Source organism: the organism of the source record quoted next, unplaced genomic scaffold (assembly GCF_019419815.1).
Source record: "Pyrus x bretschneideri cultivar Hongxiangsu unplaced genomic scaffold, Pyrus_bretschneideri_v1 Contig68, whole genome shotgun sequence".
NCBI classification, from domain to species: Eukaryota; Viridiplantae; Streptophyta; class Magnoliopsida; order Rosales; family Rosaceae; genus Pyrus; species Pyrus x bretschneideri.
In genome coordinates, this window is record NW_025999807.1 from 1,867,446 (window position 1) to 1,889,800 (window position 22,355).

At 36.7% G+C, this 22,355-nt stretch overlaps 2 protein-coding genes across 10 annotated transcripts; both read left to right on the forward strand.

Annotated features, from left to right (window-relative positions):
• The first annotated feature begins 65 nt into the window (after positions 1–65).
• LOC125472244 (phosphoglycerate kinase-like) lies at positions 66–5,872 on the forward strand. 9 transcript variants are annotated; one of them, XM_048573441.1, is made up of 14 exons: positions 66–333; positions 435–693; positions 848–1,188; positions 1,276–1,561; positions 1,771–1,838; positions 2,330–2,578; positions 3,072–3,147; positions 3,445–3,521; positions 3,601–3,650; positions 3,979–4,063; positions 4,589–4,687; positions 4,901–4,964; positions 5,155–5,268; positions 5,385–5,872. In XM_048573441.1, exons 1-13 carry the CDS (start codon positions 157–159, stop codon positions 5,184–5,186), a joined length of 1,863 nt encoding a protein of 620 aa, XP_048429398.1. In that variant the 5' UTR covers positions 66–156; the 3' UTR covers positions 5,187–5,268; positions 5,385–5,872. The 9 variants fall into 9 exon arrangements, with proteins under 9 accessions (XP_048429398.1, XP_048429399.1, XP_048429397.1 ...); XM_048573442.1 differs by having other exon boundaries at positions 5,554–5,872; XM_048573440.1 differs by having other exon boundaries at positions 67–333; positions 5,561–5,872.
• Positions 5,873–16,661: 10,789 nt separating this feature from the next.
• Positions 16,662–21,489, forward strand: LOC103927454 (cell division control protein 48 homolog D). Its single transcript, XM_009336378.3, has 9 exons — positions 16,662–16,821; positions 16,957–17,122; positions 17,732–17,960; positions 18,504–19,270; positions 19,379–19,600; positions 19,701–19,772; positions 19,872–20,153; positions 20,519–20,878; positions 20,983–21,489. Exons 1-9 carry the CDS (start codon positions 16,793–16,795, stop codon positions 21,274–21,276), a joined length of 2,421 nt encoding a protein of 806 aa, XP_009334653.2. The 5' UTR covers positions 16,662–16,792; the 3' UTR covers positions 21,277–21,489.
• Positions 21,490–22,355: the final 866 nt, after the last annotated feature.

Below are 22,355 nucleotides of genomic sequence, written 5' to 3' on the forward strand. Positions count from 1 at the left end.
CGTTTTGTAGAAGATGCGAATTAAAACTTGGAAATACATGTCGTTTATATGTATCAGCTTCCTAACGCGACACCATCACAATAAACGACACGTCGTTTCATCTTCTCCGTGCTAAAGTTAAAACGGGCACAGCCAGAGAGGCTCCATAGCAGAAGCATGGTTCAACTTCATGCAACTTTCTCTTTCAGCAACTCTCCCAAATTCTCAGGTTCTTCTCCCAAACGTCCCCGTTTCTCTCCCACATCCTCAAGCCTCTCTCCAAAACGTCACCGTTTCAGTGTCGAATATCTCAGAGCAAATCTCCTTGGCACTAATTTAACATTTAATTGTAAGGTAAGTTCTTCTAACACTCTAATCCACCAGCTAAATTTTGCTTCTTTTTTTCTTTTATGTGATTAGTTTTCAATTTTTTCAATTGGGGTTTTTCTGTTTAGGCCAATGGAGGAGAATTGGATCCCTTGCCTCACTTGCAGACTCTCAGAACATTTCCAAGGGAGGAGCTTGCTGCAAAAGTTGTCCTGGTCAGATTTGACTCTGCCCATTTGCTTCATGAACATGTGGAACAACACAGATTCCAATCCGATGCAGTATTAACGATTAAGTATTTATGCCAATCCGGGGCTAGAGTAGTTCTTGCTAGTGATTGGAGTGTTAAAACTAATCCTAAACTGAGTGTTGCACAGTCTGTTGCAGGTATATAATGCTTCTTGGTAATGTTAGTTTTAGTTTATAACTGTAATTTAGACAATTATGATGTTCTATGATAGCGAACGTTGTGTTGTTTGAGTTGTGTGACAATTCAGCATTTTGATAGTTGGTTTATTGCTTGTTGGTTTCCATAAATCAGATTTTTTGTCATCTCTTGTCGACTACAAAGTTGCTCCGGTGCAATGTATTTCTAACCTGGCATCAAAGGTGGAAGGTTTTGAGAAAGGAGATATTGTTCTTCTTGAGAATCTTTCTGAGTTTAGAGGGGAAGTTGCCAATTGTTCAAAATTTGCTCAAGTATTGTCATCAGGAGTTGATATTTTTGTTAATGACTACTTTTCCCGGTCTCATAAGATGCTTGCATCCACCTGTGGAGTTGCTCGCTTCTGCCATGGAAACTTAGCTGGTTTTCACTTTGAGAAGAGCCTATCTCAACTTAGAAGGGCTGCAGAAACTGACACAAAACCTTATGTAGCAATTGTATGCCCTTGCTGCTATTATATTTTTATTTGGCTCCAGTTAAAATTTGACTTATGAACTCTAACTTTGTTATCTTTGGATATGCAGATTGGTGGGGGTAATCTCTCTGATAAAGCAGCTGCTTTGCACTCCTTAGCTTCAATATGCGATGGGTTAGTCTTTGTTGGAATGATGTCATTTCAAATAATTCACGCCTTAGGGATATCTGTTCCCTTGAATTTCTTGGAACATGGGGCACTTAAAGAAGCTTTAGATATAGTCCAGGTTGCACACAATAGAAATGTACAGATACTATATCCAAAAGACTTTTGGTGCAAGAATGATTCTCTTCCGAAGCAATTGGAAATATTTCCTGCTCATGGTATTCCAGATGGTGAGACTGCATTTGATTGACCAAAAATATGATGCCTTTTGACTCCCTTCCTTTCCATGAATGATTAGAGCATGTAGCCAGAATGAATTGACTTATTCTTTTGACTGCTTTTGATGATCACAATATCTTTGAAACTGCACAATCTAAGTCTCATATGATAGTAACTTGTGAAATTGGGTTTTAATCCAAGTTATTTTCCCCTATTTTAGGGTGGGTACCTATTGATATTGGGCCTGTATCGTTGGTTGATATAAACTCCACGCTTACAAAGTGCAAGGTAAATCAAAAGACTTTCAAAGTACTATTATAAGGAAGAGGAATTGTTTTTTGGTTTTGAAATGCCAATTTATTTAAGTTTTGAGGTGACAGTATCAATTTGTTAACTATTTCTCTTTGTATTTAGACAATGCTTCGTTTTATTGATAGGTTTTAGTGTGCATAAGAGTTTGCTCAGGTACTTTATCTAAGCACGACATCTAGCAAGCTTAATATAGCCCTGGAGACCGTTTTTTCACTTTCAACTCCGGTGTTGGGCTCCATATTCATTATTCTGTTCTTTTGCACCTTCATGGTTGTTTACTTTTCAGCATTGAAAACTGAAAATTTTAAATTTTATTGCAAAAGTTTCAAAGTTAAATTCCATCTTGATGTCATCTCTATTTTCTTTCTTGACGGAATTATGTTCACTTTTGTGTTGAGTGTTCAAGCACGCATTGTTTCTGGCCTTGTCATGGACTCATTGTCAGACCTCCCTCATTTGAAGTGCAGAAAGTCACTTGGATTGGTCCAGTAAAATTCCGTATGAGTAACTGCACAAAAGGAGCTTCTATACTGGCCCAAATGCTGAATCAACTAAGTCAAAGCAACTGCAGTGTAACTGTTGTTGGGAGTATGGCATGCGAAGCAATGGTGAAGGAATCAAATTCTGTCTCTCATTTGACCACGATTGAGAATGCTTCAGTTGTATGGGAGTTTCTCAAGGGAAGAAAACTTCCGGGGGTCATGGCCTTAGATAGGGTATGTTTCATGCTCTTCTTTCATAAAAATTCACCACTTTAACCAGAAGCTTGAAAAAAATTGATTCAGAATTATCGAATGAGACAAAACTAAATGTCTTGTATTGTAACCCATCATGGTTGGAAAGACCATCTAGTATCTGGTGGCCACGTCAATATTGGTATATATTTTACATGTGTGTTAATCAGAAAATGAACCCCTTCTTATAATGACTGTCCCAAACCACTGTAATATATGAAAGTACATGAGCTGCAATTCTTTGGGAATCTAGCCTTTGTATCTCATGATGGTGGTAGTAGTTCCTACCACAAGGGCCATTAACTCAAAACACTTTGTTTAAATTTATTTGTGGGTAAAATGTGAATTGATGCATCAACCTGACTTCACTCTCAGCTAAGAGATCTTTCGGATTCAATACACTTCCAAAACATACAATTGTCGGGCATTGCATATTATTTTTTTTCAAAATTCTGAAAGCAGTGGTATTTTGCTGGCATACCCTTTTGATATTGACTGGATTGCTGCCTATTCTGATCCAGCTCAACCTTTGGAAGTTGATATTGGAAGTGGTATAGTATTTGAGCTTCTTCTCTGCTCTTATGGGTTTTCCCCCTCCACTTTTAGGTTGCAGTTTGTTACATTGTTAGTTGCTCTTGTTCTCTGAGTAAGAAAGTTAAAACAGAGAAACATGATGATTAAGTTCTCACAAGAAGCTAAATTTGATATAAATGATAAACTTATGATTGGGATAAACAAATATTCATTTAAATGTTTCTATAATATTGGGAAAAAAAACTTTATGATTTGATTATGAGATAGTCATAGAAGTCACTGGTTATTTTCTAACTCCAAATAATAAATGACAGGTAATGGAATGTTCCTTTTCGGGATGGCCAAAATAAGGAAGGATTTGAACTTTCTTGGTTTGGAGATGAATAAAAAGGTTTCCAGTATTTTAATTTTTTATACTCTTTTTGCTTATTCTTATCATCTACTAGTGACAGCTTTACAACTTCTTTCAGCTTGTACAACGTTGCCTGGATTCTGTTCACCAGTCTGGTATACGAAACGGGTAAGGTTTCTATCCTTGTGCTGCAAAACAACTACGTCCTTGTGAATTTGCTGGTCTAACTGACTTCTACATGAAATTAAACTAGGTCCAGCAATTCTTTGTATTGTGCATGTCTAGTTAGCTTGTGCTGGATAAAATTGGTTGTTCAGTTTTGTAAGTTAAATTTAGTGGACGCAGCCTGTGTGAGTGTGTGTTTGCACCTATCTGTTTGAATTTGGGGTTGATGTAGGAAACTATGCTGTTTTCATTGATAGAATAGGATGTTTCTAACATTAAAGCTCAAGCTTCATCATCTTATCTATGTTTGTTCTGCTTTTGTCTACATTAGGTATTTCATCGCAACAAATGCAACATCAACATTCCGTTCGATTATCTCTAGTTACCCTGGAAAGCTAGTTCTTGTGTCAATACAGGTTAGGATTGCAACTCTATGTCTCTTATCTTTTATTGGTCAAAACTCTATCTCTTATCAGAATGTAATGTCATTCTACCAACAACGGTTCTGCCTCTTTAATCAAGTGTCTAGATAGGGTTCGTACCTAGACGTTGTTATTACTTTATGAATTAGGAAAATGTAATATCATTCTGCCGATATTGGTTTTTTCCCATGCCAACACTAAAAAGATATGGTAAACTGAGTTTTTTTTTTTTTTTTAATTTCTTGTTTTCTTTAATGGAATTGTATTGTGATTCATATATTTACTTTATCTTTTGAAAAATTCGTTTGATAACTTTCCGAATAGTTCCTTGTAGAGAACAACCTGATGCCGCATTTCCACATTATAAGTTAAGAAAGATATAGTTCTCTGTTAAATTGGTCTCTATCACTTCACTTGCAAATGACATTGAAAGTAGGGAGTACATGTGATGTGATGTTTCCACTGATTACTTAGATTTATATAGGTATCTATAATTTAATTGGGATTTTCCCCATGCAGTGTCCGAATCCTGATTTCAGTGAACCAGAACATAGATGGAGTATGCTGCAAAGGTCATTAGTTGAAGCAATTTCTGATCTCCTTACAGCTAATGGAAAGGTACTTGTTTTCAACTCCACTTCAGTACAGAGCTGCTTGTGAACTTTGCCTACTTTCTTTGCCAACCTTCACTCTCCCTTCTAACCACTGCAAATAACGGCGTATACTCCAAGATGCACTGTTAAACATACAAAATCTTGAAAATTTTATGTAGGTGAGCTGCATGACAGGGCTCTGACAGGTCAACTTGCTAACTTCTCCTGTATTTGGTAGGTCTTTCTGCAATCTGACGTAGAGACCGTCTCTGTGAGAATGAAAGAACAGTTTCACAAATATGGTAAGGGAAAGCTTACTGTTCTGCGTGAACAAAGTTATGTTGTAACGAATGCAGGGTGGCTTAAGGAGAACCCCTTTGGAGTTCAGTCAGATTGGGAACGACATGTCTTGGATCGTGGGGCTCCTATGTACAGATTGATGCTTCATAAATCAAACTCTAGTGAAAGAAGTGATTGCAGTTAATGATGTAGGAAAATGGCAAGCCTTTTACCAGTGGAGCTAAATGGGGTATAGTCTAACTGTGCAGTGGTCTAGACTCATTTCTCAATCACATCTATTTCTCCCAGCAATGCTGTCATTTTATGGTAAGGGCTGGTTGTTGCTGCATTTTTGTGATCTTATCATATTATAAATGGGTAGCACTAATTCCAGATTTGTGGCTTGCACTCCACCTAATAAACTGAAGGAATCTTCCATGTAGGTCGTAAGCCAGCAACAAACGGGTGGCAACAGATAGTGCAACTGCTATAAATATTTTTTTTACGTTGAGTTTATTAGCGTCAAATTGCTGTGCTCTGTTCTATAACATAATCAAGTTGAATTTATTGAAAATTGTCAGTCAAGTGAATATGCTGAACTAATATGCACAGTTTGCAGGGATGAACAACTTCCCGAGTTAGAGAGATGGTGGCGGATCGACGCTATTGATGAAGCACATGCAGTATCAAAAGAATAGGGACCAAATATGGTTTGAGAACATGCATGTCGGAAGCTTAGCATCGATCTTCCCTGCTGGTGTCTGTAAAGCAAAGGAACCACATTGTGGACAAGCATCAACAGTAGTTATCTGAAGTTACCATCTTTGTCATTTCGATCATTATATCTGCATTTGTAATCACTGACACTTGTTTATAACAATTTTGAATGTAAGTTCAGTTTATACCGTATAAATTTGCACGTTTTGGGATATCGTCGTCGCTCTTGACGTAGCGTTTGGAATTGTTGCTTGGGGAACCAACCAATTTACTTCTCTTTTTGCTGTTCATTGTTCAAGTGCATCAATCTACTCTCCTACAGTTCCTACTGCAGCAGGATATGCAACCAAGTTTTGACAACAATATCCGAAAAGACCGGCTTATATGGACTCTTTCCTCGTTTGATGTATATGATTGGATGGATAGACAACTAAATTAAAGGTGCGTTCAAGAGAGAAATGAAAAAAAATTAGGTCCAATCATCGATAATAAGGTAGGATGGTTTGCGAATTTGTTTACGGTGAAGAGATTGTTCGGTGTATCCAGGACACAGGCTGGTTACACTGGTACACCACATGTTGTAATACAGGTGGAGGAAAACTTGAAAAAAACAAAACTTATATCCATTTATATTATGACAAGTGCACCGCACAAAGGCTTTTGGAAGAGGACTACTTTCTATTATCTTATCAAGTCTTAACGAACTTGATACGGTAGATGTATGTATTTAATACATTCACCACGTGATGGTCAAATGTGATGAATATAATATTTTCTTTTTGGTTGCATACTTGATCATTTGATGGTAAATATATTAAGTAAATATATACAGCCATTGTAGCGTTATTGTTCCCAACTTCAATAATTGAAAAAATATATATAGGATTAGCTCCTCAAATTTGACAACACCATTGAAACTGCCGATTACAAATCCAGCAGTTCTAGAAAAAGAATCATCAAAATTTAACTTCTATTTAATTGTCGCCATTTGACTTTTTAAGTTTAGGAACTTTTGGTTTTCTGAATTCTTGTTTTGTGTAACGATGTTAGTTGTGTCCAGATTTCATAGACAGAATAGTGGCCTACTACTAGTCAACATGATATTTGTTCACAACTTGTATTTTAGTTCGAAAGATACCCAATTCATAATGTAGAACCATTCACCGTATATTTATCTTATTTTGTCAATTTCTAACGCGAGACTTTTATATTCTTTAATATGTTGTTTAATTTAAAGTATTCTATCGGGTTTAACAACAACTACCCAATATTCAGGAGATACTTTCTCCGAATCCATACTTGTTTCCGTAGGCCTTACCGTAATAGGTTTGTCTTGAAATATGCAGACCCAAAATAAATAAATAAATTAGAGTATATTTAATTTGTTTCAGTGTGGTTCGGTCCAGTTTTAAAATCACCAAAACCAAAATAAAACCAATAGTTTTCGATTCGATTTTGTCTAATTCGGTTCCCTTTTTTTTCATTTTTTTAGATTTCGGTTTGGTATTATGTTTGGGTTTTTCGGTTTTCGGTTTTCGATTTTTTGAACCCACCTCTAATTGGGTGTACAACTAAACCCCAGTTTTTAAATTTTAAAAGCATCTCATTAAAAAAATATGAAACATCAAATATGTTTGATGAAGTAAAAAAACAAAAAAAATAAAAAAAAAAAAAAGTACTTACTTTTGAAAAATAAAAAAAAATAAAGAAATTGATGTCAATAACAATAGAAAGCATAAAAAATAAAAAATAAAAAAATAAATAATAAAAAATAAAAAACAGAAACAGGGTCTACTTGCTTTGAAAAACAACTTTTTTTCAAGAGGCGGAGTGAATAGTAGCATTTAATAAAACTTTCTAAAATGCAATAATACCCTTGCATCTTTTACACAAAGACAAACTGTATCCTGACTATACACCTCCACTAGACCACTGATTAGAGGTGGGCACGGGCTGGGCTAGACCCAAATTTGAAGGAACCGGACTAGACTCGTTTTAAAATGCAACAGGGCAGGCTGGCCCGGTTATAGGCAATTTGAGTTTTGGAACCAGACCTAACTCGACTTGTTTAAAACAGGCCAAATTGAAATGGGTCCACGAGTCCAATCCATTATTTCCCAGAACAGTCGGATTCAATCAAAAACTTCGTCAAACAATCGGATTCAACAATTAACACATTCTCCAATTATCAAAATCACAAGAACGCAATACTGTGGACACACAATTTCATCAATTAGTTAAAAACAAATAAAATTTCAAAATTTTTCGATCACAAAAAGTGTTCTTCCTCAACACCCCAACAGTGAACACACATACTGATAAACATGTTAGTATTGAGCCGCCTCAATATTTGCCCACCGATCCCCAACACCCCAAATCTAAAAATTCTTATATTCTAATCTCATTTAAAAAAAAAAAAAAAAAAAAAAACACACAAAAAACAAAAACAAAAAACGAAATGCAAAGCTTCAAAATTAGAAAACTAGAAATTATTAGGTCCACACCCCCAAAATTCCTATATCTAGACAACCCTAAATCCTAATCTTTAACAATCAATACCTTAAAATTGAAGACTTTGAACATAATAGTAGAGTGGTGGTCGGAGTTGAAAAGATATGATGGTGGTGGTCCGAGTAGGGAGAGCAAGGACCTCGAGGTCGTGTCTCGAGTTAGGTAAATTGGAGGATAGAGTCGACAGAGGAAAGACCAAGAGATGAGAGACGAACGAATGGAGCATTGCGCAACCGCTGTGGTTGCGAATTCGAGACAAGAGGCGAGTTTGATACTTTGATTTGAATTTTCGAGGAATCGAGAGATGCGAAGAGACTTAGAGAGAATGAAAATGATGGAGAGAGAGTGATCTAATGTTTAAGAAATACACGATGGAGATTTAATCTCATATAATGTACAATTGAACGGTCCAGGCCGGGGTCCCATTTTTTCATATATTAGGATCTGCCCCACCTCACTTATTATAAAGCCCCGTCTTGCGCCACCCCGTTTTGAGTTTACAATATTTGGACATGTCCTGTACCTACCCCGAACTACATGGACCCGTCCCGACCCGCGGGTACAAGGCCTTGTTTGCCCACCCTACATTGTATCATCTGATCAGATTGATTGATCGACTTTTTTGAACGGGCCATCACACACTCAGACCAAAGAAACAAAAAAAATATCAGATTTTAAAAAGAACGATGTTGATACTCCAAAACTTGCTAGTAGCAAGAGATCATTAGATCAACAACCGCGTTTGAAAATGAAGCAGCTGACGGAAATGGGTCAACAAACTCGTCAACAACTGCCCCAAATGGTACGCCGTTCTCTAGTCTGATTGTCGATCTGGGGAACTTTTTCAAATACAAAAAACAAACCCAAGTGTCCAAAACCATCATGACTCGATCCAAGATGTAGAGTTTCACACAACAGATTAAGAAAGCAAGTCGTTTATGCAACTCCAAGCCTTTGTTTCTTCCAATGGGATTTGATTGTTTTAATCGTCCTACAGAAAACATATCGAAATACAGAAAACCTAGATAAAGAATTAGTAAAAAAGAAGAAGCAAGAATTCAATTGTAAAGAATAAGGAAATGGGGCACAAGTGAGAAAACAAGGTTCCCCAAATTGCTTTCACCGTAAAGAAGAAGGGAGTGGGAGTAGAGAAAATGAGGTTCCCCAAGTAAGCTTCATGCTTATAGTAAAAAAAGAGAGATTATGAATGAAAAATTAGCCACTTAACACCACAATCTAGTAATATTTTTTTTTTAGTTCGATTCTCGTCAAAAGTGAAATTGAACCACATTACTGCTCATTATGAAACTTAGCCCACTCTCCATCACCTTAGTGTTAGATAATAGGCTTATTATATTAACAACCCACAAATTGTTGAATAAACCCCACATTAATACATGCCACATGTGCTTTTTCAATTAAAAATTATCTTAATACACCCTACATACTTCCCCATAATACCCTCACACCCCACATTCTTAATATACACCATACATTTTCTACATGCACCTCATATTTTCTATACACTCCACATTTCTCAAATCTTATAAAGCTTTTAATTTGGACAAAAAATGCTGACTAAAATTTTGACAAAAGATGTCACTTGAGATTTAAAGCATATGTGGGTTGTTTTCAATTCCACCATTAAAACCCATGTCGTCAGTTTTTAATATTTGGTGGTAATTTTAGGTGTTTAATTCTTCATGTAATCTTTGTGATCCCTAAAAGATGAATACAAACATAGAAGCTTGAATAACGCATCCAAAGCAAGATTAAATAATTATCGATGTCGTCAAAATCACTAAAACATCAAAAAATATGAAGTCTTACCTCATGTGAAGCTTCCAAAACATCGATCTCGTGTTTCATTCATCAAAAATATATTTTTCTCAATCAACATGTTTGTAGTTTCATTAGTTAGGGTTTTGTTCAACAATGGAGGGTTTAAGGGGTTTTGATAGTTGAAGAAGATAAATAATACATGGGTAAATTACACTTTACCATCTTAGATTTGGGATCGATTTCAATTCCTTACAACATCTTTAAAACATTTCACTTTCATACCTCAAGTACTATTTTATTTCAATATAATACATCCGTTACATTTTTCATCCATTGATTCGTTAAAAGTTGATGTGGTTGCCACATTTGTGCCACGTAGCTGCTAAATTTATGTCACGTGGCAAAAAAATAATTTTTTATTACCCTATTAAAAAAAAAAAAAAACCACCTATCTTCTTCCTCGAGCCCTTCCTTATCCCTGCAACCTAAAAGCTCAGAAATTTCAAAATCAAGATCTTGAATCTGAGGTATGTAACATCCAATCTCCTTCTCTGCACTTTCATACTTAACTTGGATCGCGTTAAGCCTAGTCTTCAAGACAAGGATCTCTTGGCAAGCGATCTTAAGCTGTAGGGAAGTGGGGGCAGAAATATTAGACCCCTTCAAAGCAATGAGCTCAGAGTCCAACCTCTTGATCTCTTCGGACAAGGAATAATCTTCGGCTACCATAGTCTTCACCACCTCCTTGGCAGCCTTGCTATATATGCATCATAGCAAGCAGAGCAGTCCTTCTCTATTGGGTCATATGCTTCACAAAGGAACTTGGGCAAACAAACCTTTCTAATGCCATCAACAAACTTGGCACAACTGTCCATGTCTTCAAGCATATCTGGTTTCAAGAGCACACATATCTTAGCAGCCTATCTAGAAGCAGGCTTAGTGGATTTCTCACAGCTGCCAACGCGAGCAGTCTCTTCTTTCCCAGCAGGCGAATCTGTCTCAGCAGCAGAGAAAGTGGACCTTAGCGCCACTTTAGCAGCAAAGTCCACTTTATCGCTTTTTAAAATAGCAAGCCTTTCCGAATGAGAACCGAACTTAGCTCCCAACGGACGTCTTGGCATAGACCTCGGCACTAGGGGCATGACAAGACCTTTACACTGAGCAATACTATCAACAATTGAATTAGCCATTCTTGACATAGCAGGCGCCATAAGCTCAGATCTAGCACCCTAATTTTTCTTCCCATTAATAGAAGTCATGTCAATCGCAGGCCTCTCAACAGCAAGTGGACCTTCACGAGCAGCGGAGGAAGTCTTCAATTCTTTCTTAACCAGCATCTTTTGAGCAGACGGGGAAGATCTCTTCTTTCCACCTTCATTCACAGTAGGCTCCACGATAGCGATCAGACAAGCCAAAGTATCCACCTTGGTCTTCTTTACCTTCTCTCGAGGAAGCAACCCACATTTCTCCTAGCGAAGAGAACTAAGCAGCCAACGATATTCACGGTACTCAGCAGGGGAACTCAATCCATACTGGTTTTTTCCTCATTTTTTCTCCCAGACCAGTAAGCAGGAGGCTTGCATGCCCAATATTTCAGCAGCTTATAAGGCCCTCGACCTCCTCATCTTTCTCAATTGCCAGCTTGGTCAGTGTCAGGTCCAAGAACCCAAAGGACATCAACCACATGACTCGTTTAGCACTGTGCCCCAGAGCCACAATCCGCGACCATAGCTGCACAAACTGCCCTTTGTTCTAGCCAAGTCGAGCAGCCTAAAGCAGTGGTCTCTGCCACAACACTTCCTCAGCCTATGCTGAGCCGATTCCTAGCCCCTACCAGCCGACGTGCTGCACCACCTTGACGGCTGCCCACGACAGCACTAACCAAGAAGAAGACAAGAAGAAATTAAGTTTTTATTACACTAGTGCAGCACAGAGAATACGAAGAAAACAATGAAAGACGGTCCTTTGCACGAGCAAGATGTAGAAGATTGCTAGAGAAGGGGAACAAATATTTTCTAAGCTCCCTCTCTCTCTTGTAGGGTAGAATGAATCACTCTCCAAAGTTGATTTAAGAACCCACTTAAGGTGGACTTAAATAGGCTTGAGACAAATTTATATCTCTTTCCTAGAAAGATCTAATTTCATATTAAAGAGGGAATCTACATCAAAACAGGAAGCAATCCTAAGTTTCCTAGAACAAGAAGATCTCTATACCTGCTGCCCTTTCCTATGAGCAGCTTAGCAGGTGTGGGGGCATTTGTGGAGCCAAAAATAATCACAAGGCGACACGTGGATTTTTGGGTAAAAGAGGACAAAAATACCCTTAAGGCATACCGGGATTCTTATGCGCGAGCAGTGGACAATCATCCGTCAATCAAGTCAAAAGTATCCAAAATAGGTAACCAATTCAAAGATATTCTCATCCATCCTCATCTTAGGTAATTATTTTATAACCTACATAACATTCCATTTAAGTGGAGGTTAATTGCCTAATTAATCCATTAATCACCAATTTAACCACAATTTATACCCAAAAAATACCTAAATGGCCACTTCCATTCCCTATATATATGACCCTATTTTCTCTAAAAAGCTAGGCCAATACTCTTGCTAAAATTCTCCAAAACTCTCAAACATTTTTCTTTCTAAATTCTAACTTTGACATCGGAGGTTCTTCAGCCAAAGGCACCCCCCATTCATCGCGGGTGTGTGAGGCTCTTAGCCTTGACCTAAGGTGTTATTTGTTTTGTAGGTGCAATTTTGTCCAAGATCAAGGAAGAAGAAATTTGCATCCACAACGTCAACTTTTAACAGATCAATAGATGAAAAAGGTAACAGATGTATTATATTGAAATAAAATAGTACTTGAGGTATGAAAGTGAAATGTTTTAAAGATGTTGTAAGGAATTGAAATTAACCCCAAACCTAAGGTGATAAAGTGTAATTTACCTATAATACATTAAAAGTGATTTGGGTTGTATATAGAATGTTTTTTTTTTAAACCTAATAAGGTCAAAATTGACATTGCATAGTAAGGTAAATAAGTCATTTAATACTAACTTTTAATGTGAGGTGCATTCAACATTTTGTGGGGTTCTAATATGAAAAGCCTAGATAATATCATATGTTAAAAAAAAAGAATAAATAAATTATGAATAAAATTATAATAATAAATAATAAAATAAAATAAATTATTATATCACATCTAACATTATACAATTTTAATTATTTCACATAATTACAACATTTTTATGTATAAATTTATTAAACACTCGTACATTGGTTTTTTTCCTATTAAATGCACTTTTACAAAAAAAATTTGTCAACCACTCAGCTACTAAAATTTTTAATTATTTATTTTTATAGTACAGTAGAAACAATTTTTTTAAAAAGCAAAAAGCACAATAATATCAAACTAGTGCTAATAGGTGGTCAAATAAACTGGGTGTCTAGAAAAAAAAACTTTGGGTATACATAGAACATTGTTAAAGGCTTAAAGCCCAATTCTCCAATTCCGTCAGGATATTTGGGCTATACACCTGTTTTGTTTAGTCAGTGCCCAATAGGAACTCAAATAGAACATTCTAGAAACTAGAAAAATGCCGATTGGCTTTTAAGTATTTTAAATGGGAAGTGCTATTGGCACTTTAAAAATCTCATTCTATACTCCTGACAAGTGTATTTTTCTTTCCAAATATAGAAAGTTTGGAGTGTAGAATGAGATTTTTGAAGTGCCAATAACAATTCCCTTTTAAATCAATTAGTTTATCTTTGAGACTCATCCAAAGAAGAGAATGATGAGAATTTCAAATTGATATGCATTCTTTCGTCTTGTATGTTGTGGTTATCTAACACTTAGTACTATGGTCTAGTGATTCTTTTCTTCACTTGTAAGTGAGAGGTCTTAAGTTCGATTCCCACCCCCACTCCCTTAGTAGATAATATCGTTTATTAATATATATATATATATATATATATATATATATATGATGTGGTTATCTAAGAGTTTTTTGCAATTAATTTATATCATCTAAAATTGCCCTTATTTTGGTAAAGTTTTCCACACACAATTGATTCATTTTATAAGGACAAAAAAATATCTAATTATACATTCAAAAATTTTATTTGAATCTATATAATATCTTCTACTTTGCAAGAATATGTGAATGTTCATTCAAAAAGGCTAATCGGCTTGTTGGCTTGTTTGGCTAATTCATTGCTCACATATTGTAGTCTCTCATTGGCCTTACAATTTCGTAGGCATTACAAAAACAAAAGCGTAGGGCTGCTGCAACCATGGAAAATCGCATGGCTGCAACCTTGCACTCGTAAACCTTAAAAAAACTTGAAATCAAACAAAATAAAGTTGATTGACATAAATTCCTTTTTTCTTTCTTTTCTTTCGCACACAAACTTGGCTAACATTCATTTTATTGCAGGTAATACACTCTTAAGCACTAAAAGAACTTGAAATTAAACAAAAAAAATTTTGCATAAATCGATTAGTATCTTAGTCGGAGGATTTAAAACTTCAAAATCACAATCCATCCCCAAAAAAATGCTTTTTTTTTTTTTTTTTAATTATATATATACATATTTTATTTTTATTTTTTATCAGAGCATCATAGGGTTTAGCCATAATAGAACATAGTACAAAGCTTGTATGATGGTAAGTCTGATTATTGATTATGGGTTTCTTTACAAAGTTTAGTTTTATTCTTAATTTCATCATGATGATAATTATGCAATATGGTAAAATAGATAATTTACATTCAAAGTTTAAATTGAGTGTAAAATGAGGTTATACGGGGTTCAGATAAAATTTTCCTAATATATTGTCACATCCCGGCCCGGGCCCCCACCACAACCCGGGCCCGATCCACCACCGTAGCACGATATTGTCCGCTTTGGACCCCGAACACGCCCTCACGGTTTTGTTTCTGGGAACTCACACGAGAACTTCCCGATGGGTCACCCATCCTGGGAGTGCTCTCGAGCGCTACTCGCTTAACTTCGGAGTTCCCATGGAACCCGAAGCCAGTGATCTCCCGAAAGGCCTCGTGCTAGGTAGGGATGGGAATATACATTTAAGGATCACCCCTAGGCAATGTGGGATGTCACATATATTCTATCTCAAATTACTGACCTCGAATTGTACCAGATCATACCAACTTTAACCTATTTTCTAATCCATTTATTATCGGATTCAGATTGTATTTAGATCATTGGATTTAAAGTTTCGTTTAAAGTTTCGAACCATATCATAGGTTTACTGATCAGTAATTTTATTAAAAATAGGGTGAACTACCAATTTAATCCCTGAATTATCACCTCAGTAAAAATTAGATCCCTAAACTATTTTATTTTTCAAAAAAATAAGTTGTTGAATTATGAAAAATCTGCTAATTACATTCTTAATATTATATTCGAAGTTACTATAGTCAACTTTCAGTCAATTTAATCATGTACTTGTAGATGATACACATTGAATGGTAGTTGGTAGTTTTTCATAGAGAAATAGTGTATGAAGTTAACTTTGGAGGATAAATTGGTAGTTTTTCATAAAAAAACAGTGTAGGTTAACTTTGGAAGGTAAATTAGACGTTCGATTCGCAATCTATATGAAATGTTGAGGGCTTATAGGTGAGAAAATAATGGTATAACACTCTAAATTGCGTCAAGTGACTTAAGTTGATAAAATATTGGATAAAATAGTTTTGAATATGATAGTAGGAAATTAGCAATTTTTAATGAATAAGACATTATAAATTTGATTCATGATATACTATTAATGTAGTTTTATATTATAAATGAAAAAAAAAAAATGCTAAGGGATTCTCTCATAAGTAAGACTTTCTATAAACTATATGACAATTCACATGCTAGCATTACAAAATATTGTGTTAAAGTAAAGTGGCAGATAATCTATGAAAGAGAACTATTTTAAGAGTCTCATTTGTATTTCGCAATGTAAACGTAAGAACTACTCTCATTATACTCATATTTTTAAACCAAACTATGAATTTAATCTCTACTAAATAACAAAACACTCATTGTCAACCAAAATCCTATGAAATTACCAGATTAACCCTCTAATTAAAACAGAATATGAATAAGAAATATGGGGCATAAATGTAATTTCACACAATCAAATTTTGTTTTTTTTTTTTTCAAAGGCTCACCTATATGTAATCCTAACATATCTCTAATTAAAAAAAAAAAAAAACTTCCTACTCCCACATTCTGTATCACTCTCTTCATCTCTCCTTCTATTTCAAAAACAAAAACAAAAAGTTTTCCCACACAAACTTGTGTGCCCATATGCTAGTTTTTATATTATTAGAACTACACTCAAAATTTTCATCTTACCGTGAAAAAGAATAAGGGTCAAGTTTATAGGATTTGGATCATCTCCTGAAAAAATGGAGAGAATCCTCCTGATCAAATATCGTGGATCGTTGGATTTTTATCCAATGTCTATAATCATTATAACTTTAAAGATATCTTCTGTTTGTAACCGTTGGATAAAAATTCAACGACCCACGATGATTGGTCAAGAGGAACCTCTCTATTATCAGGGTAGGATCCAAATCCAAGTTTATATTCGAGAACTAGAAAAGAAGTAAACCAAAACATTTATTTATTTTGGAAAAATCCTATACATTTCTTTCCTAACAAGAAAAGGAGCATCCTCGCTTATAAATATCCAACCCCCAACAACGCATCAAATTGCTTTTAGCTACTCTTCTGGTTTCTCTCTCTTCGAAATCTTCGATCGACAAAACAATCTCAAACTCTCTCTCTTTTCGTCTTCCTCTGGTCTTCTGCTCCGCCTTCCACCATGACCGACAAGGCTGAATCTTCAGACTCGTAAGTCCCCGGATCCCTTTCTAATCCAACTGGGTTCTACTCGATTTCCATCGATTTCACTTTTTTTTTTTGCGATTTTGTTTTGGGATTTCTCGGTTTTGATGGGATTGTGGTTTTCTGTTGTTCTAATTGCAGTAAGGGAACGAAGAGGGACTTCAGCACCGCAATCCTCGAGCGCAAGAAGGCGGCGAATCGCCTCGTTGTGGACGACGCTATCAACGATGACAACTCCGTCGTCGCGCTCCACCCCGATACGATGGAGAAGCTCCAGCTCTTTCGTGGCGACACCATCTTGATTAAGGTTTTTGATTTTTCACATCAAGTTCTATGATTTCGGTATTCATTATTTATGCCAAAGGAGAAATTGTGGATGGAATTTTGCTTGTAAGTGTTTTCTAGTTAGGGCTAATGTAAATCACGGTTGTGGGTGCGATTAAAGGCTGTAAATTTATCTGGATTGATGGGTTTTCTGTATTTTATTTGGGATCTGAAAACTGATTGTGTTTTGGTGTATGAAGTACTGGGTTTCGTGTATCGATTTGCTGGTTTTTGATGGTGTCCCCTCTACTTTTTCTACTGATTAGAACTGTAGATGTTTCTGGGGGAATGATTATCCAAACCAACTTTTTAAATCTTTTATTTGTTTATTGTGTTTGTCTTTTTCCTTCATGTGCCTCTATTAGAATTAGCACTTGATGATTTAATATTTATGAGGTTAGTCTATTTGCTCGAATTGAAACTTTGCATGTGATTTTTTGGTTTGGTTGGCTTTATATTGTCATTGGCTGTTCTGGTATTGCGCTTTGCTATTAGTCACACGAAGGCTCCCTATATTCTTCTTTCTGCATAAGCTTGGATTTGTAAAGATACACAACAATTAATTATTTGTGTTATTTTGGTTGGCCTTTAGGGAAAGAAAAGGAAGGATACCATCTGCATTGCTCTTGCTGATGATACGTGTGAAGAACCTAAGATCAGGATGAACAAGGTTGTGAGGAGCAATCTAAGGGTTAGGCTTGGGGATGTTGTTTCTGTTCACCAATGTGCTGATGTCAAGTATGGAAAGCGTGTCCACATCCTACCTGTGGATGATACTATTGAAGGGGTCACTGGAAATCTGTTTGATGCTTACTTGAAACGTAAGTTTCTATATTAACCCTTTGTATTCTCGGCTGCAACTGGAGGCGTGTGAATATTTATTACGTACTCATCATGATTTTAAAAAGTTTGCTTTTGGTTGGATACTGTTAGTGGTATTGTTTAGTAGTAGTATCTGGATGCCAAGATACATACATTTGCGCAAATTGAGAAATAACTGAATCATATTTTTACCTCATTGATACATGGATGCTTAGAAATATAGTGTTTTGCCTTTATATGTTTGAATCAATTGATAGTGTGGAGTTTGAAGGGGATCTTATGACTTATAATTTAACGTACCTGTGTTCAGATTTAATGACTATATGCTTAGGGGAGAATGTTTGGGTATATACCTGTACTGTATTGGAGATTTTGTACATTGTCAGTGTTTCTTTTAGGTCTACATAATATTTATAAGTTTCTGTTTAAAATATACTGTAGCTATTACTGAGAGTTGTCAGAGCCAACTGATTTTATTGAGAAGTGCTGGTTTAATTCTTTGTAGCATTCAGTTTTACCATGTTTTCTGGTCTATTTTTCAGCTTATTTCCTGGAGGCCTACCGTCCAGTGAGGAAGGGTGATCTGTTCCTTGTGAGAGGAGGAATGAGGAGTGTGGAGTTTAAGGTTATTGAAACTGACCCTCCTGAGTACTGTGTGGTCGCTCCTGACACTGAAATTTTCTGTGAGGGGGAGCCTGTTAAAAGGGAGGATGAGGAGAGATTAAATGAGGTTGGCTATGATGATGTTGGTGGAGTTAGGAAACAGATGGCTCAGATTCGTGAATTAGTGGAGCTGCCACTGAGGCATCCTCAGCTTTTTAAATCGATTGGTGTGAAGCCACCGAAGGGTATTTTGCTGTATGGACCTCCAGGATCGGGTAAGACTCTAATTGCCCGAGCTGTGGCTAATGAAACTGGGGCATTCTTTTTCTGCATCAATGGACCAGAAATCATGTCAAAATTGGCTGGGGAGAGTGAAAGCAACCTCAGGAAAGCTTTTGAGGAGGCAGAGAAGAATGCACCATCAATCATCTTCATTGATGAGATTGATTCAATTGCTCCCAAGAGAGAGAAGACGCATGGAGAAGTTGAGAGGAGGATTGTTTCACAGCTCTTGACACTCATGGATGGGCTAAAATCTCGTGCCCATGTGATTGTTATGGGGGCTACAAATCGTCCAAACAGTATTGATCCAGCTCTCAGAAGGTTTGGGAGATTTGATAGGGAAATAGATATTGGTGTGCCAGATGAAATTGGGCGTCTTGAGGTTGTCCGGATTCATACGAAGAACATGAAGCTTGCCGAAGATGTAATGTCAAATATAATTATTTTTTATATTATATTTATTTGAAGTTCATAACCTTTTGTTCCATCTTTCAAAGGGTGGTTACCAATGTTTTGGTCTTTTCTTGTACAGGTTGATTTGGAGAAGATAGCGAAGGATACACATGGTTATGTTGGTGCCGATCTAGCTGCTTTGTGTACTGAGGCTGCCCTTCAATGCATCAGAGAGAAGATGGATGTAATTGACTTGGAAGATGAGGAAATAGATGCTGAGATACTCAATTCAATGGCAGTTACAAACGAGCACTTCAAGACTGCTCTTGGCACAAGCAACCCATCTGCTCTTCGTGAAACCGTAAGTATTTAGCTCTTTGTTTCAAGTGACAGAGCTTTATTTTGATAAGACACCTTAGGCATTGAATGGAACCCATAATTTCATGGTTTTTCTTTTCTAGGTTGTTGAAGTGCCCAATGTTAGTTGGGAAGATATTGGTGGTCTTGAGAATGTTAAGCGTGAACTTCAAGAGGTAATTGAGTTTACTACATTGGATTGTTCATTCAAGTTTACTCCATTTATTTGTCTCTGTTACTTACAATATCTATTCTTGTATTATTTTGTATTGCAGACTGTTCAGTACCCTGTCGAGCATCCTGAGAAGTTCGAGAAATTTGGAATGTCACCCTCTAAGGGAGTTCTTTTCTATGGCCCTCCTGGATGTGGTAAAACTCTTCTCGCCAAAGCTATTGCCAATGAGTGTCAAGCAAACTTCATCAGTGTCAAGGGACCTGAATTGCTTACCATGTGGTTTGGAGAGAGTGAGGCCAATGTGCGGGAAATCTTTGACAAGGCCCGCGGATCTGCACCATGTGTCCTGTTCTTTGATGAACTTGATTCCATTGCTACTCAGGTTTGTGCCATTCTTTATATAAAATCACTGCTTGTTTGTTATTGACACTGGCTTCTAATTTGCAAATTGAATATGACATGTTTAATTTGGAAAAGGGAAAAATATTTGCTCTATAATGACTAAATAGGAGAAAACTTCAAATTCTGTTGCAGAAACTTGAATTATTACTTACGTTTAATAGGTTATCTGTAGTTAATAGGAGAGAACTTGCACTTTGTGAAAGAAACTTGTACTTGTAATGCTCTGAATCTATTGACAGACTAGGCAAAGAACTTTTGATAAAAAAACGTTTGCAGTATTTTTTTCTTTGGGTCATCATTGTGTTTATATTTTTATTTGCTTATTGGTTCCATTCCATCTTGCAGAGAGGCAGTAGCGTAGGTGATGCTGGGGGTGCTGCTGATAGGGTTTTGAACCAACTCCTCACAGAAATGGATGGAATGACTGCAAAGAAAACCGTTTTCATTATCGGGGCCACCAACAGACCTGATATTATAGACCCTGCACTTTTGCGTCCAGGTCGTCTGGATCAGTTGATTTACATTCCTCTCCCTGACGAGGAATCCCGATTTCAAATTTTCAAGTCTTGCTTGAGGAAGTCTCCAGTTTCCAAAGATGTGGACATCAGAGCCCTTGCTAAGTACACCCAAGGATTTAGTGGTGCTGACATAACAGAAATATGCCAGCGTGCTTGCAAATATGCCATTAGAGAGAATATTGAGAAGGTATGATAGTGCACTGCTCTTAGATGCTTGAACTTCTGTCAGTGAGAATAATGTACTTTTTTCTGAGTTTGTTTCTGAATAACCGTTATCTTCTAATCTTGCAGGATATTGAGAAGGAGAGAAGGAGAAATGAGAATCCTGAGGCAATGGAGGAGGATGTTGAGGATGAAATTGCAGAGATCAAGGCAGCTCATTTTGAGGAGTCGATGAAGTATGCTCGCAGGAGTGTTAGCGATGCTGATATCCGCAAGTACCAGGCATTTGCACAGACATTACAGCAGTCGAGAGGGTTTGGAACAGAGTTCAGGTTTGCAGACAATCCTTCTGGCACAACTGCTGCAGCTGATCCTTTTGCAACTGCTGCTGCTGCGGCAGATGAAGACGACCTTTACAGTTAGGATGGTTTTCGTTAATCTCTTTCGTGCTTGAATTTCAACTTTGCATTTTGTATTTCCATCGACTTGGTAGAACCTTTGAAGTGTCCATTTAATTGTTATTGTACCCAAAGAAGCCTTGGGGTTTCCAGCCATTGGATTCACCCCAGGATACTACGAAGTTAAAAACAGTGTTAATTATTTCATAAGATTATAATGGAGAATTTAGAAACTCAAGATGTTTGTTTCGGATATTGTTAGATGCCAGTTTTGTTTTTGGCCATATGTTTTCATGCGCAGGTCAGCTCTCTGTGTTGTTTGTCAAGGAGATTTCAGGGTATATAGACTCGAACGAATAGAGTATGTGCCCGCTTTTCTAACCATTTTTATGCTGGGCGTTCTTGCTTTGATCAGTTGGGACGGGCATTGTGCACGAAGCCCCCGGAGAAACCCCATATGCGTCGCGAAATGCGTTGCGAAATCAATCTGTTATGATATCATCCCTTGTCGAATCTTGAATTGAGGAACCGAGCTCATTGTGGTTCTGTGTATAGCTTGGGTCGGAGATTCAAAGCATATGTGGATTGAAACAGATTCCTAAGTTATTTATTATCTTTTCAAGGCGCCTAAAGCGGTCTTTTAGTTCTTATGATGGATGGAAGAATTGTCTATGGTGTTCTCATCAAATGCGGTTTGCACATATTTATTGAGAATGAAATCAGGTTGCAGATGCCTTAACTTTCATTTGGAGTAGAAAGTTAGAAAAGATGTTTTTGGGTTGGGATGGGTTTCTGATTTTTGGCATTTGCAGCTTCTGCCCATGCTAGTGACGTTTGCTTTTACCTTAATATCGTTCTCGCTGATCTTGATTTCTTCCTCCAGCTTGTATTTATTTTGATTTCTTGCACTATTATTGTTAAAAAAAAGGTGGAAGAGGGAAGAGCGGAGAAATGTAGGTGCCTCACACGCAATCATTGCCGAAGCGCTAATCTCATTTAATCTTTCTCCATTTCACTTAAAAAAGAAAAGGAATTGAGCTAATTCACTAAAAGTGGATGAGTCAGCCTTCCATGGATCTCAACGCTCATTCCTTGTATAGTTTT